We start from the raw sequence: 15,483 nt of genomic DNA, 5'->3' as shown, positions 1-15,483 counted from the left end.
GTGAGAAATGATACGGCAGGCGTGACCCGACGGTTCACCTGCAGCCCAGATTCCACACGTTTGGATTGCTGCTTAAAATGCACCTCTCCTCTCCTCTCCTCTCCTGTCCTCTCCTCTCCTCTCCTCTCCTCTCCTCTCCACTCCTCTCCACTCCTCTCCTCTCCGTGGCTTTCGTTAGCTACGTTGCTAGCTGTGGATTTTAAACTGGAGAAACACTTTGTAGAAGTTCCTCACCTTTTGCGTTCTGCCTCTCTGATTAATCGACTAAAGATTCTTATTGGCTTTTTTTTTTTTTTTTTGTATGCGTGTGTCTCTGCAGTTTGTTGCGCACCGGCAGGACCCCATTGGCTCAGTCGTGACCCCGCCCCCCACCCCACCCGTGACTTGCTTATCTTAAAACAGCAAATATGAAAGCACTCTCTGACAAACCCGGCTACATTATCGAGCTCCTGGAGGGAGGAGTGACCCTCGAGGACGTCGTTGATGGACACGTCTGCGAACAGGCTCTGGTCAGTTCAGCTTGCTTGTCTTTAAGTGCGTTCGGGTTCCGGTGCTCGGCGCTTGGCTCGGCTGTCGCGGCAGCTTTTTAATAAGTTGTGAGTAACCGAGTCCCGGGTGTCGCCTCGTCCGTGTTCCCAGGTGGAGAAGAGTGCGTTTTTGGTGGGAGATCTCGGCGCTCTGATGCGGCAGCACGTGTGCTGGCAGAGCATCGTGCCACAGCTGCAGCCCTACTACCCCGTGAAGAACAACAGCAGCCCCGCGGTCATCGAGGTGCTGGCCTCCTTAGGCCTGGGCTTCGTTTGCGTCAACAAGGTGGGCTTTAGGCTGCACGTGACCAGATTAAGCTATGTTGTGTTTTTTGTTGTTGTTGTTGCAGCATTTATGTGTTTATATCCTCACAAAAAGCACTTGATATTTTCAGGCAATTTCATTACAAGCACTCTGTGGATTACTATTTGGCGGATGACTGATTACCCTTTCGAATGATGCAACAAGGTTTAATACGTTTGGGTTGTTCTCGATGAGCCTCTTAGCTGTTATTGACCCGTTTTCACTAACGCGTGTGTCTTTCGCGTGCTAGGCTGAAGTGAACCTGGTGCTGGAGCATGGCGTTCCACCGGAAAGCATCATTTTCTCAGGTGTGTGCAAGCAGCAGGCGCACATCAAGCACGCTGCCAGGAACAACGTCCAGCACCTTGTGTGTGAAAACGAGGCAGAGCTGAGGAAGATTTCTCGTCTGCACCCCGACGCAAAGTAAGGTCACGCTTGGCTGTCCTGACTAATTTTACTTTTTAGTAATTTTTTGCAACCTGAAGTCATAGGGAAGTGCATTTTATAAATATGTATTTATCTAGTTCAGTATTATGCTTGGAAAATACATAAGCGAATAAACCTTTAGTAAAATCAGAAAGTATTTGGCTAGCTATAAAAGGGTGTTTTTCTTATTTGCCTCTAGATTGTTGCTCCAGTTGGCCACCCAGGATCACGCAGCCGAGACCAGCATGACCTTCGGCTTCTCTCTGAAGAGCTGTCGGCACCTGCTGGAAGCGGCCAAGGAACTGGGGGTGCAGGTGGTGGGGGTGTCTTTCCACATCCCCAGCACCTGCCAGGACGTGCAAGACGCTTATACCCACGCGCTGTCGGACGCCCGCTGTGTGTTTGACATGGGGGTAAGAAAATGTTCTGATCGTATTATGGCGACTTGGTGGGAAGTCGGTGGCTGTGGCTCAGCGGACGTTATTTTCACTCGCTGTTGACCGTGCGATGTTTCCGTTCAGGTGGATTTGGGCTACGACATGAACATCCTAGACATCGGAGGTGGATTTAGCGGCTCAGATTTCCAGCTCAAACAGGTTGGTGTGAAACGACCGTGATTTTTGGATGCTCTTATTAATTAGACCTTAAACCTAAAAAAAAAAAACCAACGCAGATTCATGTAAGTTATGCTGAGTCTATTTGTATCCCCCATCTGGCCGTACAATGAGAGCTTCTCCTCGACAGATTACTGAAAACCTAAAAAGTCAGGACACTTTATTGGTGGTCTAGCTCGTTTTCTTAGTTTGTCCTGTAGATAGTTATTTTATTCACGACCTCAAACCTTGTAACTTCCTTTTTTTATTTGTAAAAGCAAAATACTGCTGTGCACTTAATTTTTGGTGAAATGCTCCAAACAGGTCTGCAGTGTAACCTGTTGCGCAAGTTTTGGAACTGGAGGTGTTTGCTGTCAGTTATTAGAAAAATCTGTATCGGCCGGAATCGGAAGGTCCGGCTTTTTAAAGATCGGTGATTGGCCAGAAAATGTACAATCGGTGCACCCCTACTTCAAACATTGTTATTCCCAGCGGGCCAATATTTTTGCACATATTCTATTTTTAGAATCACCATCTTAATGTACATTCCCTCTGACCTTGTGCAGGTGGAGTCTGCTGTCAGACCACTGCTGGATGCGTACTTCAGCCCACTGTCTGGCGTGCAAGTGTTGGCCCAGCCGAGCAGCTTCTACGTGGCCTCGGCGTTCAGCCTGGCTGTCAGCGTGATTGGCAAAGATGTGGTGAACCGGCACTGGGACGACCTGCCTCGAGGTACGGAGGTCCTGTTTCCTAGTTAAATCTTGACTGTAGAACCTGTGTGACTGCCCCCTTCAGGTGCAGATAGCTGCGCTCCGGCGGACTTGTTTGTCGTCATATTTGTTCTGAGGAAATTTAAATGTATATTTTTTTGACGCTTCGGTGCTGCATGAACGAACGTGTAAAGACGCTATATTCATATTAAAAATCTGCGTTTACACAGGAGAGAAAAATGAAGGGACTGAATTCCTATACTACATCAACGAGGGTGTTTATGGCCCATTCAGCTGCAAGCTGCTGGGAAACTCCATCGCTGCACCGTCGGTGCACAAGGTTAGTAGAGCTGCACCCACGAGAGTCGACCCCATTCGGAACCGACTTTTTACTTGAGGGTCATCCATTGTTGGAGATAATAGCATTTGGGATATCTAGATCTGATCCTTTGGACAAACTTTTACCTCCTGTCCCACACGTCATTTATTCATTCTGGGGTTGTTTTCTTTTTTTCATTCATTGCAGCATGGGCTGTGTGGCGAGGAGGCGGTGTATCCCAGCAGCCTGTGGGGTCCATCACTGGACCAGCTGGACTGCGTGATGGAGCGCTGCCTGCTGCCTGAGCTCAGTGTGGGAGACTGGCTTCTCTTCTCTGACATGGGAGCGTGCGGCGTGGAGGAGTTCGCCTCCGTCGGCCTGCCCGTCTACTACACCGTCTCCGCCTCTGACTGGTGAGTCTAGAGGGAGTTGCAAGCGTCCGCCATTCGACACTAATGCGAACGACTAACTCGCACCGTTTGCTGCTGCACGCAGGTTCAAAATGCAGGAGGCTGGTGTGGCACTGGACAGCGCTATGAAGAACTTCTCCATGGGCCAGTACAGCGTGTGAATCCCCTCCTTTGCCTCTGCTTTCACCGTCTCACAGAGGTAGACGAGGGCCTGGATGTGGTCGACATTCCCAAATAAAATAAAAAAAAATGCAACTCCCCGTTATTTCTTCTAGTGGCGATTTACGTCTTAAAATTGTAAACGCTAAAAGTTTATCTGGAAGGTCTTCATTTTTGCTCCTCCCTCCGGTGAGTTATAAGAATCTATCAGCTAAAAGAACTCCTGTCCAAGCTGAAATGACATTATGCAACAAAATGGACAACTCCTTGGAGATGGGACGCCCCCCCCCTCTCCCCCTCCACCACCTCGATTGTGGTGGTTTGTTTCCTAAATTAAATCCATTTTACAAAATGTATAATTGATTTAAATCGAGCTCTCTATTAAATACTTGTTGATGGTTATGTAAATCTTGTCTGTTCGACACCGAATACATTTTGTCTGTAGAATTTTTCAAGCATTTAAACGAACCAATGCCACATGTGAATTCTCTTCTTCAGTCCCCTCATTTTTCAGCATTGAAATTAATTCAGGAGAATGGCGGGACCTCATTTCTTTCTACGCTTCCACACGATGTATTTTATTTATTAGATTCAGACGATAACGGGGCATGTTTAAAGCTCCAATACTGTTTTCCCTTGTTATTCTGCTGTCGCCCATCTTACAGTGTTTTCCTGATAAGGGTATTGGTGTGTTTTGTAACGCTACATGGGAGTCAGTGTGGTGTTTGTGACCTCGGTGGTTTTATTCACACCCTAATGCACTCCTTGCCTTTGGTGGAAAGAGGTTAATCGATTCTGAAATGCACAATTATGTTATGGATTAAAAAAAAGACTGACTTGTAACAAAGCAACCCTGATTATTCAGATCTTTTGTTTCAGTGTCTTTTTTTTTTCTGTTGGGCTCTAAAATACCAGCAAAGGAGAGATTTCTGGAGTGCTTAAACATAAGATCTGGATATAGATATACATGTCCTTATTTCTCCACTGAAAGGCATAGTAGCTGTACACAGACTTCTGGGGTAGTGCAAAAATGATGCATAGCATGCCAGATCATTCCTCATGCCTTACTTTAGTTATGAGGGAAACGATGCCGTCTCTTGTACAGCTAAATGTCTATTAAAATGACCTGACCTAATTACAGTTTTGGAAGAATCCTTCCCTTGTGTGTGTGATAAATAACTAATGTATTAATTACTTGCTCGTCTAAGGCACTAATGGACCATAGCCTGTTTTCGACTGTAAATTGTGCCTGTTGAAGTAGATAAAAGTGATAATTTAATACAATTTCTGAAATTATGCCTCGTGTGTTTTTGAAACAGTTTAGAATGCCACACATTTTGATAAAACCATCATTTTAGGCCAGTATAAGATTTGTAAGGGGCACAATATGTTATCAGTTTGAAAGCTGCCAGGAATGAGCTTCAGCTTCTTGTTGCAAATTAGTAAAATTAATAGATGTTGAAAGTCTTAAATCTAGCAATCAAAATCAATTTAACTCGGATAGGACTCGGAAGTTCCAAATCATTTCTAACGACGCCACAGTAGTCTGTCGAACTCTGATTGGCTTGGCATGGCGGTGACGTTTCAATATAGCCCCCTCACTAATAGCCAATCAGGCAATATTGGGTGGGTGAGAGCGATGCCATAGTAGGAAAATAAAATAATCTTCTATTACGTTCGTTCAGGTTCATCTTTCCAAGTAATAATATGGAAATCACCTACAAGCATCAACAGATATCAATACGGGCGATGAACATAATGTTCGTGGCGTGGAAAGTCGGCGAATTTAACCACGAGACCACCGCTCTTTCCAAATAGACCACTGTAGAAAGTTAAAAGTCTGTAAAAAGTTATATAAAATGCACTCGAACAGTTCAAATTTGTATTTAAACTGAGGGTCAAGCTGTTTCTATTATTATTACTGACTAATTATATTGCTGTAATCTCTACATCTTTTCCCGCTGGGTGACTGGCGCGGCGTTTCGTGACGTGGCAAATTCCTGCGTGGACCCAAACCGTCCCGTCTTACAGCGATCCCTGCGGCCATGTCGTCATCAGTCTGTTCTTTCTTGGAAGGATGAGGCCCTCGTGATATATTTTTATTCCCTCTCAAGGCCCTTTTCAAACGAACCAGCCATCTTCAAATTCCCTCCCCCCCCCCCCAAAAGAAAGATTGAGAGGTGAAATGTTCGCACTCGATAATGATGTGATACAAAGTGTAGTAGACATTTTGATAATTACCAGTACTATCAGATATCACACACCCTATCGGTGTGTCCCTGAACATTTTGGCTTCACTTGCTTGTCAGAAGATTGTCAGAGTACTGGGAATGATGCATTTGATAGTAATTGCCATGACAGTAGCATGTGGACATTTTATTATTCTGCCACAAGAATGAGACTACACACTTTTGAGTACACGAGTAGTACTATTACAACACAGCGGCGACAGGTCTGAAATTACCTGACTGAGAAGACCTCTTGTTGGGCATGACTGAGCAACCTTTAACTATCTCCAGTTAGATTTTGAATGGGGGATCATGCGCTAATTTGCACACCTTAGTTTGTATTGGTGAAATCTCACTTTTCTTTATGCTTTTGGATTGGAGGCGTGACCATACCTTCGTTATCCTTCAGTAGTCTTCTTACCTGCTACTTGTGAATGCTCTTCTGTGGCACAAACACCTGCAACACAGACATGATGAATTTTAACTGTACGTTCTTTCACTGTTTCCCCAAAAACTATATAAACTATATTATCCTGGTTTTCGTAGCCTGACCAGATTGAATACGCCATATGAATTCCATTTCTCCCAACCAACTAAACTTTGTACGGTTTGATTTATAGACTGTAATTAGTTCTGGTAGTGGCTTGAATTTTGCTCAACATGTTCATGTTTGAAAGCTGGTAGGCGAAAATAACAAACACAAAGTATGTTGCAAAAATTAGCTTGAAGGCACATTGATGTCGCCAATACGAATGCCTTCTTAAGGCATTTTGCTATTCGTATTATAACGATGCGACAGCAGCTAGCCTCTTGGTTTTTCTGGTATCTTTGCCAATGTGGCGTTGGGCATATGGGGCTAGACGATGTGTTGCCAACAACGCCACTTTAGGACTTTCAACCTAAAGATCTATTTTTCCGTACCTCAGTCCCCAAGCTCGTTCTAGCGGGTTTCCCGACAGCACAGGTCCGCCCACACTGAAGACCAGCACGGCATTAGGAATTCAGAGTCTTTATTTAATACTCTAAAAACAAAAGAAAAGGAGAGACAAGGCAGTGACAGTCTACGGCCAACCTGCCTTTGACGGGGAAAACGCAAAGAACCAGGGAACGAGGGAAGGGAAGCACCTATATACGCCCCCCCCAATCAGTGGCAAATGGGCCACAGGTGCTCCCTCCCACACCTGCCTGCCTAATTACATCCCATCCGGTTACACCAATATTTGATAGTCGTAATACTTTGTGCTATGCTAGCTATTTTTTTTTTTAATCTAACCAACCAATCAACTCTCTGCCCTATCTAAACTGAGTATTAATTTGATTGGATGAAAAAAATCAGCATGATATGACGTCAGGCCACAAGAACCACCCATTTAGCTCATTTTCTCGACAGCCCATTGGTTGGCCTTAGTCATGTACCACGTGACTCTCAGTGGCGTCTCATTAGCCACGCCCCCTAGACCTAGCTATCTCTTGTATAATGCAACATTTTGAGTAGGAAGTCACTTTTTTAGCTTACAATCTGAAACACGAGGATAACATTTGGCACCTGTACACAATAAAAGAATGTTCAACAGTCATTACAAGAGAATAAAAAGTTGTTTTCAGTTTTCAGGCTGAGAGGCTTCCCATTGGTCAGTTTGGGTAATATGCAAATCATGATCTAAAACGTCACATCCTGAACTTGAGCGCCATTTTTTCCTCAACAGGGGAAGAAAGGGACAAAAGCTGTTACAAAAAAAATAATAACTTATCTTAGGAGGAAGGAGGAGGGCGTTGCAAACATTTACTTAATATATTTCACTCCATCTGTCTTACCGCGGTGTCCGGTAGACAGAGGATGCTGCTCGTATGAGTCTCAGCCCGCGGCACCGGGAGCGGACGCAGAGCCCACCGGGACGCACACAGTGAGGGCCGGTTGAAGTGGAACGCGTTATCCCGTCGGGGCTGGCACAGCGGCATCAAACGTTGACCTGCACCGGGCAGTGGACGAGGTAAATATCCGCGAGGACTGCCGTGGGCATCCCCACGCAGGGAGGACGCGGCGTGGCCGCTGCCGGCGTGCTTTTGATGCTTCCGGCGTGGAAGGATTTATTAAACTGCAGGCGATTAAAAAAAAAAAAACCAAAACGCACACTTTAAACTTGTTTTTTCGGTCCCGTCGTTTAATCGATAGACACGAAACACGTGACGGACATGCAGGGTGAGGATACTTCAAAGTGACTTCATCTGTCGGGTCGTGAATGTTATTTGCATATAATCACAGCTATTGGCAGGAACACTATTTTCATTCTGTCATACAACACACATCACCAAGGCCAGGGATGACATGGATATTACTGTGATACTATCATTTTATTTTACAAAAGTATAAGTCTTTCTTTCCAGTTCTTCAGGTGCAATGTTTACATCCCATTCTTCCCAGTTATGTCATATTATTATTGGTTTTGTTGATTTCTAAAAATCTCCCTTCACCACATAACAATAATGTAGTTATGGCAGCTGTGAAAGGTGGAACACCGTAACGCCACGTTTGTCTCTTTACGTGAATATTTGTGCGACACCTACGTCATTAACGTTCAGTAATTACCAATCAAATTGATCAATGTGGCACATGCTAACTTCCCTCTAGTGGCTCTTCAGTGCAACAGAGGAGGCAGTCCTTCATTCAGCTAATTCAAAATGGCTGCTTCCTTGGTGAAAGTCACGTGACTTGCAATTTCCTGTGACTTGACCTATTTGAGAAAGTTATGGTTCTATCAAAATGGTTTTCCCTTTTAAAGAAATTAACAATAATAGGTAGGACTTTTACCAGTAGGCGGGGAAAGAGCACGAGAATAAAAGCTCCTCTAGTGCAGCTAGGAATATTTTGGAATTATTTTGAGACGGGGTCTTTGTTTAAAGTTTTACCCAGGTCATGATTTAAACTATTAACTGCCAACTATCAGTTAAAATAGGGTAGATATAAATCCCTGCTGTGATGTCAGTGAACTCTCGTATCTGTAATTACGTTTTTATAATAATAATAATAATGCGTTGGTCTTATATAGTGCTTTTCTGGGCACTCTACATTGTGCATTATTAATTCACTCCATACTTGGTGGTGTTGAAGCTACTACTGTAGCCACAGCTGCCCTGTGGGCTACGTAACGTTAGAGCTTGTTTCTCTTTTCACAAGGCTCCTGAGGAATAATGTATCAGGTTCCAGTTGGAAATATCGAGAAGATCCGAAAGGCACGCAAGGCAGTGAAGAACATCTTGAGTGAGATTGGCCTGGAAGACTGCCAAAGCCGGCTGAAGGTAGGATTTCATGGTCCAGAGTAACTGGAAATGCCTCAGAGATTTGTGTCTGATATTATAAGAAATGCTGATCCTGGTCATTGTATTATTTGTAACTCAAAAAAATAAAATAAATGCTAATCAATGTTTGTGCCCAGAAGATTCTTAACCTCCGTAAAGGACTTTTTGTGCTTTTAACTGATGTGACACTTGCTCTGCAGGAGCTCGAAGAAAACTCGGAGAAGAACTCTGATGTGGACGAGCCCTTCAACAAAACAAACTGGTCTGATTTCACGGATGGACACCACGGCAGGCAGCACAAAAAGGTAGACGAGGCGCTGCTTCGACATTAACCTTAGTAGACTTCCCAGTTTGTGCGTTTGTGAAATCGCTCATTCCCTGACTTCCTTGTCTTCCAGTGGTTCTATCGCTCCAGATCTCTGTGCTGCACCATGTGCAAGTACTCTTCACAAAATATCTACCACTTCAGGAGCCATGTCTCGCGCTGCCACGCGTATGTGCAGTCGTTGTGCGCGCTGGCGTCCTGCAGTCGGTGCCTCTTCATCGGCCACCCCAGGGTCGTCAAGAAGCACATGCTCTTCTTCCATGCCAAAATGGCCATCCAGTCGCAGCCGCCGAAGGACGTACCTGTAGGGTCCCATTGCGGAAACGACAGGTACAACTGTCGGAGATGCGGATTTCCCAGCTCTTCTATCTTTTCCATGAAAAAGCACATCATTCTGAAGCACCTGGACAATTTGGCGGAACAGTACATTGGCTACAGATTGAGCCCTCAAGGTAACGCGTCTATAAAAGTCTACTGCTGCAAGGTGTGTCGAGTGAACGCTGGAAGCTTGGACCAAATTTTGCATCACATGCTGGTTGAGCCGGCGCACTATTCAGTCAGCACACAAGTTCAGGGTTTGATTTACGAGAACAAGAACTTCGCCATCAAACCAACCCCCAACGGGAACGGCCTGTTCGTGACCTTTCCAAGCATTGCGCCTAAACCTCAACAACCTCAGCTGTTCAACAGTAAGTCCTTGGTTTTACCAATTAATGGCCAACCTACAGGGACTGTGGTGGCGCTGCAGCAGGTACAGGGTACTACCAATAGCGCCACTCTGATCTGCGCTCCCGGAACCAATCAAGCGTTTCTTCCACCTCAGGCGTCGGCGCTAGTGCGACTGGCTAGCGCTGAGGCTAAAGGTTTGCTCCAGCCTGGTGCTACAATAGCTCTCCGGGGTGCTATGCCCCAAGGGGCATCCATGGTGCAGCTGTCCGCTCATCAGGCGAAGATGTCGCTGAAACAGGCGCCGCTGACTTTCGCTCCGGCTTCTGTTCAACCGCAACAAAAGCAGATCCTCGTTCCGTCAGGAGTGCAGGCTAACGTGGCGGCAGTGCCGGGACCCGTATCGAAGCCTGCCGCGATTACACAAAACGCGTCTATGAACCAAATCACCCAACATGGTACCATGCTGACATCGCAGTCTCTGCTAAGTCACCTGATCCCAACGGGCAACAAGGTGAACGGCTTGCCCACGTACACGTTCGCTCCGCTGCAAGTAGCAATGCCTCTGTCTCAGAGCACAAATACCCCGCTCAAGGCTGTCGATCAAACGATCAACTCCTCGCCGCCAACCAAGAAATGGATCACCTGTCCTCTCTGCAATGAACTTTTCCCGTCCAATGTCTTTGACATGCATACGGAGGTAGCCCATCAGACAAAATCCAATTCAAAAAAGTCAGAAAGCGTAGCGGCAAAAGCGGCGTTCTTGAAGAAGATGCCGGATAAAACTGTCAAATGTCTAACATGCAAAATTCTACTATCGGAAAAAAGTGTCTTTCAACACTTGCTGCATGGCCTGAATTGTTTGTACTGCTCGGCCTTGTTCTTCTCCATCAAACAGCTCGCCGAGCATGTGAAGCTGCACAATCCTGCAAGTAAGGCCTACTGTGATTTTCTGAGGCAAAAGTACCGAGTCTATTCCAAAGGCGCCGAAGGAATCTTATTCCCTTACTTTGACGTCCACACCACCGCTCCGAAAGACATCCTGGGAGAGACCGAGGTCAATCTGGCCCTCGTCACGAATTCCCTCGACCTGATCTTCTTCAAGTTGCAGCCCAGCAGCCAGCCGGATATCTGCCCGGCACCCGTGAAGATCAACGCTTCCTATTGTCCCTTCTGCGATGAAAAGTTTTCCGACGAATTCAAACACGTCGAGCACCTGAAGCAGAAACACTTTGTCGCGCCCACCATTCACGCCATCCTCAAGACCGAGGCGTTCAAGTGCATTTACTGTCATGGTGTCTACACGGGAAAGGTCACCCAGCAGGCCGTGATGCTCCACATTCAGCGATGCCGGTGTTCGCCAAAACAACCGCAGCTCCCCAAACCCGCGGCGGCCCCACAGCCGCCGCCGCCCCCGCCGAAACCGGTTCAGCAGGTCAATCAGCCAACCGGACTCTACTTCCTCCAAGTGCCGCAAGGGATGACGATGAAACAGCTGGTCGCCCCGGCCCGTGTGATTCCTGCCGCGCCGCTTGCAAAGCCCGCCGAATCGGAAGCAGAGGTGCTTTCTAAGAAGAGGCTGGAAGCGGCGTTGAAGCAGGTCATCGAGGCAAATGCGCTCGAACGAGAACAAAAGGCTGCCATGCGCAAGAAACTAGACCAGGAGAAGTTGGTGCCTCCGCCGGAGCCTGTGGTTCAGATCGACCCCACGGTGAAGCTGGCGCTGGAGCCCGCCGCGGCAGAGCGCCGCAACGGCGAGGAGCGCAAGGACTTCATAACCAAATACTTCAACCGAAATCCCTACGCCACCAAAGTCGAGACCGAGGAGCTGTGCAAGAGGCTGTCGCTCACCAAAGTGGAGCTGGCGGCCTACTTCGGCACCAAGCGCAGCAAGTGCATGAAGAGTCTCAGGCGGAGCTCGGCCGCCGTTCTCCTCGGCTTCAACATGACCGAACTGAGCAAAGTCGAGCACAATCTCGTCAGCCCAGACCCGCCGGCTTCAGAAAGCAAACGGCCGCCGCCCCCGAACGCTGAAGGTGGACCAGAGCCCATGGATGAAAGTGGGAATGAGAAGCATCGGGACACGGAACGGGTGGAGCCGATGGAATGCAAATAATACGAAAGCAAAGTCGTCCCTGATTTAAAAACGTCATGGCCTATTAGCAGAAGTCCGCGAATTTATAACACATGTTTCCTGACTGTTAACGGAGGGCAGTTTGTTCTTATAGTCTTCAATACGGCGTCGTTTCATCTCCGCATATCGTCACTGGTCCATATCCGAACTGCCGCATGAATGCAGAGCCGCCGTGGCGCTAGTTTAGAACGTGGGCGCCATTGCTGCTTGCGTTGTGCCCGCTCTACGCTAAGCTTATTCCTACGCCATCATTTGCTCTTTGCGTGCACACTTCATCATAGATTGATTTATTAATATATTATACTTCCCTTCACTGATTGATGTTTTACATATTTGGACCTATTTATATCTTGTAGCACTCCTTTTTTCCTCATTTTTGTTTCTTTCATATTCACATTTATATGACATAAGGTGTAAAGCTGGTGGGGGTGGGGTGGAAAATAAAGTTAAACTCCCCCCACACACGTTTGGACAATGTTCATCACGTAGTTTGAATTAAAATTCAAACGACGTACAAATGAGTCGTTGGGTTCCCCCGATAAAGGACTCTTATAAATCTCTGATCATGTTGCTGCATGAGCTTTTGTTTTATTGCCGGGTGACATTACAATTGCTGCCATTGTGGAGTCTACATACTGTATTTGACATTCAAGACTTAGAACATGTTAGTGGGGTATTCAGCATATATTGCCTATTCTCTTGACAGCTGTTTTTTTTTTTTTTTGAAGTATGATGCGTGTTTTATATAATTACTAGAGGATAAAAGATGTTGGGAGAGGTTGGAAATCTCGTTCTGTTCAAGACCACTGTGTTGTAAAGTAATAAAGGTTTCGTTTACATACACGATTCATTATTTTTTTACTTTGTAATAAAGAACTACGTTTTAAAATCAAGCTGTGTGAACGCACCCCAAGGCTTTGGTTCTTTGATGTGTAACTCGTATTGGGGGGGGGGGGGGGGGGGGGGGGGGGAGAAAAAAAATTACTGTAAAACATGAAGCCACTTTGTCATCCTTTATTAGCAGGAATAGATCATAATTTACAATCCAAAGGAAATGTTTTCCAACAGGTCGGTTGAATTGATTTGACCAAAGCAATTTAACAGAACTACGCCCCCAGGCGGTTTTTATAGCTAAGCGCGTGTAGTGACAATTTATGTCCACACGGGGGTGCAATTTCAACTCACTTGACAGTCCCATAATTTTTCACATTTAATGATTCATAGCTTTTCCCACTTTGTTAAAATCATTGCAAGATTTGACATTATCATGCAGAACTAATCAAAATAGAAACCAATCCCCAGGTGTCAGAATGTTCCAGGATTGTGTGTAAGATAAAATATTCACTTCATCCCAAACTGGGATATTTGGATGCACTTTTAACTGGATCTAGAATCCGTATAAAATACATGCAGTACTGGCTTCAACGTAACCTGGAAGTCATTTGGGTTATTACGATGCGGGAAAAACAAATGACGTTCCCACAGTTCCCAAACCAGATGGGACGACATGTTGCTGGTGACGCTGGTTAACTGGTCCTTCAGTTTCTCTCAAAAATGTGGTGGCTGGAACGAAAACATTTCAGATTTAGTCTCAAAGTCCGGACTTCCTTTGGATATTCCGTCTGTTCCTGTTGTTCCTCGGCCGGGAATAATCCCCTCCTTTTTGTTGGCTGCCCCCGGTGGTGGCCCCCCGAATGGATTCTGTGAGTTTATTTTTTGACGGCCGACCTTTCTACCTCGTAACTTGTTTGATTTTATCGATCATGGAGGGGCCGCTGTAGTTGTTGGTTTCGATGGCCTCCAGCCTCTTCAGATACTCGGCGGGGAGTCCGTTCTGCTCCGCACCCAAGCAGATCACCTCGTAGAAGCGGAGACACACGGGGATTCAAACTCGCATCCACAGGTTTCTTCGGAACCCGATTTCGGCGCTCACCTGTTTATACTGCGGCGACGGAGGACAGGCGTGGAAGTTGTTGATCTGGTAAGTCCTGCAGAGCATCGCTCCTTGATCCGTCTCCACTAAAACCTCCAGGGGGGAGTACTTCCCCACGTACACCCCCTCCTGCCTGACGAACACACAACCGCGCGTTAGTGGCGACGACGGGCACGCCGGCCGGACGACTGACGGACGGCGCTTCGTCTCACTCGTCGAGGCTTCGGAGGTTTTCGTTGCCCAGCGTCCAGATTACCCCCCAAACTTCTGCCCCCGGGTGGGACTCGATAGTGGCCACTCCACCATGCCAAATGTTGTCTGCGTGTTCCTCCCACAGGCCAAAGTTCAACCCGTAGTCCTGTGCACGTGCACACACACACACACAGGTTATGAGGGGGGGGTCATCGGACAAAAGGCTGAAGAGGCATTGTGCACTTAAACAAATGCCTTTTATTTCACGGTGACATAAAGAGGGGGGGTTATTATGTTGGTGCTTCCAGCACTGCCCCCCCCAGTGGGCCCAGTCATCCCAGTATGGCTGCGCCCCCTGGGACATTTATAATTTCTAATGTGGCTCAAAACAAGAATAAGTAACTGTAATCAGATTACATCAGGTATTTAAACGGCATCGATCGAAAATCACGGGGACTACTTGACGCCGCGGATCAGCCGCGTCGTTACTCGTTATTCTGCGCGCATTCGCACACGCACGTGTTTCCGTTAAGACTACCGTGCCTAACCTGCTCTTAATACGTTAGATTCACGTTAGATTTAATTTGTCATCGAATAATGATGATTCAACGTTTAAGGGAGAGGTGCGGTGCGTGTGTCCCTGTGGAGTTGCCGTAGGGCAAGATAAAGAAAATGGCTCCCTGCGCAACACGGTGTTCAGTGTAGAAAACATTACACGTATAAACTACGATTAATACGCTGAGTCATGATTACCGGTAAGCCAGATGTACCGGTACCTGTATCGACAGGTGACCCCACCCAGGTTAATTGGTACGTTACCTTCAGCCGGCCGGTGGCGCGGAACACCGCGGAGGGATTTGCAAATTGTAACCTCTCCTTTAACAGGTTGCTTCCGAAAGCGAAATACATGAAGCGACCGCCGGAAGTGCCGGACATATTTAGATATCTGTTTCTGTCGTCCGCACGAGGGATGCGGGCACAGCCAATCGGTTCCCAGAGATCACGAGATGGTAAAGGTCGGCACTACGTCATTACGTCACTGGCGAGCGTGTTGACGTGACGTATATATCGCCAAGCTCGGATGCACGCCCCTCACCCGTGATTGGAGAAGGGATGTCTACGGTTGTCACTTAGCGTGGTTGACCCGCCCTACTAGTCTTATGATTGGCCTGTAATGCCGATGACGTAGGCGCCAGTGGATTCAGCATGATTTTCATACATAAACGTATTTAGTGAAATTGTGTGTCCATGTTAATACAT

At 46.7% G+C, this 15,483-nt stretch overlaps 3 protein-coding genes across 3 annotated transcripts; 2 read left to right on the top strand and 1 right to left on the bottom strand.

The window, feature by feature from the left end:
* The first annotated feature begins 407 nt into the window (after window positions 1–407).
* Window positions 408–4,713, top strand: azin1b (antizyme inhibitor 1b). The gene is made up of 9 exons (XM_068746984.1): window positions 408–509; window positions 640–813; window positions 1,082–1,254; window positions 1,457–1,670; window positions 1,779–1,853; window positions 2,417–2,582; window positions 2,794–2,900; window positions 3,087–3,292; window positions 3,375–4,713. The coding sequence occupies exons 1-9, from the start codon at window positions 408–410 to the stop codon at window positions 3,448–3,450; spliced, it is 1,293 nt and encodes a 430-aa protein (XP_068603085.1). The 3' UTR covers window positions 3,451–4,713.
* A 4,152-nt stretch (window positions 4,714–8,865) lies between these two features.
* adnp2b (ADNP homeobox 2b) lies at window positions 8,866–12,934 on the top strand. Its single transcript, XM_068747480.1, has 3 exons — window positions 8,866–8,973; window positions 9,174–9,278; window positions 9,372–12,934. Exons 1-3 carry the CDS (start codon window positions 8,866–8,868, stop codon window positions 12,078–12,080), a joined length of 2,922 nt encoding a protein of 973 aa, XP_068603581.1. The 3' UTR covers window positions 12,081–12,934.
* A 162-nt stretch (window positions 12,935–13,096) lies between these two features.
* On the bottom strand, window positions 13,097–15,170 carry ggcta (gamma-glutamylcyclotransferase a). Its single transcript, XM_068747260.1, has 4 exons — window positions 15,043–15,170; window positions 14,244–14,389; window positions 14,032–14,164; window positions 13,097–13,956 (listed from the first exon to the last, which is right to left on the bottom strand). Exons 1-4 carry the CDS (start codon window positions 15,157–15,159, stop codon window positions 13,831–13,833), a joined length of 522 nt encoding a protein of 173 aa, XP_068603361.1. The 5' UTR covers window positions 15,160–15,170; the 3' UTR covers window positions 13,097–13,830.
* Between the last annotated feature and the right edge of the window lie 313 nt (window positions 15,171–15,483).

Source organism: Brachionichthys hirsutus, chromosome 13 (assembly GCF_040956055.1).
Source record: "Brachionichthys hirsutus isolate HB-005 chromosome 13, CSIRO-AGI_Bhir_v1, whole genome shotgun sequence".
In the NCBI taxonomy this organism is placed as follows: Eukaryota; Metazoa; Chordata; class Actinopteri; order Lophiiformes; family Brachionichthyidae; genus Brachionichthys; species Brachionichthys hirsutus.
The sequence above is the reverse complement of the archived record's forward strand: the minus strand, read 5'-3'. Positions and strand labels throughout refer to the sequence as shown.

Coding starts and splice junctions, on each gene's coding strand:
- azin1b (XM_068746984.1), top strand. CDS start 408: ATGAAAGCACTCTCTGACAAACCCGGCTACATTATCGAGCTCCTGGAG. Junction 510..639: donor ACGTCTGCGAACAGGCTCTG/GTCAGTTCAGCT, acceptor CCGTGTTCCCAG/GTGGAGAAGAGTGCGTTTTT. Junction 814..1,081: donor GCTTCGTTTGCGTCAACAAG/GTGGGCTTTAGG, acceptor TTCGCGTGCTAG/GCTGAAGTGAACCTGGTGCT.
- adnp2b (XM_068747480.1), top strand. CDS start 8,866: ATGTATCAGGTTCCAGTTGGAAATATCGAGAAGATCCGAAAGGCACGC. Junction 8,974..9,173: donor ACTGCCAAAGCCGGCTGAAG/GTAGGATTTCAT, acceptor CTTGCTCTGCAG/GAGCTCGAAGAAAACTCGGA. Junction 9,279..9,371: donor ACGGCAGGCAGCACAAAAAG/GTAGACGAGGCG, acceptor CTTGTCTTCCAG/TGGTTCTATCGCTCCAGATC.
- ggcta (XM_068747260.1), bottom strand. CDS start 15,159: ATGTCCGGCACTTCCGGCGGTCGCTTCATGTATTTCGCTTTCGGAAGC. Junction 14,390..15,042: donor GCGCCACCGGCCGGCTGAAG/GTAACGTACCAA, acceptor GCACGTGCACAG/GACTACGGGTTGAACTTTGG. Junction 13,957..14,031: donor CGTCGCCGCAGTATAAACAG/GTGAGCGCCGAA, acceptor CGCTTCTACGAG/GTGATCTGCTTGGGTGCGGA.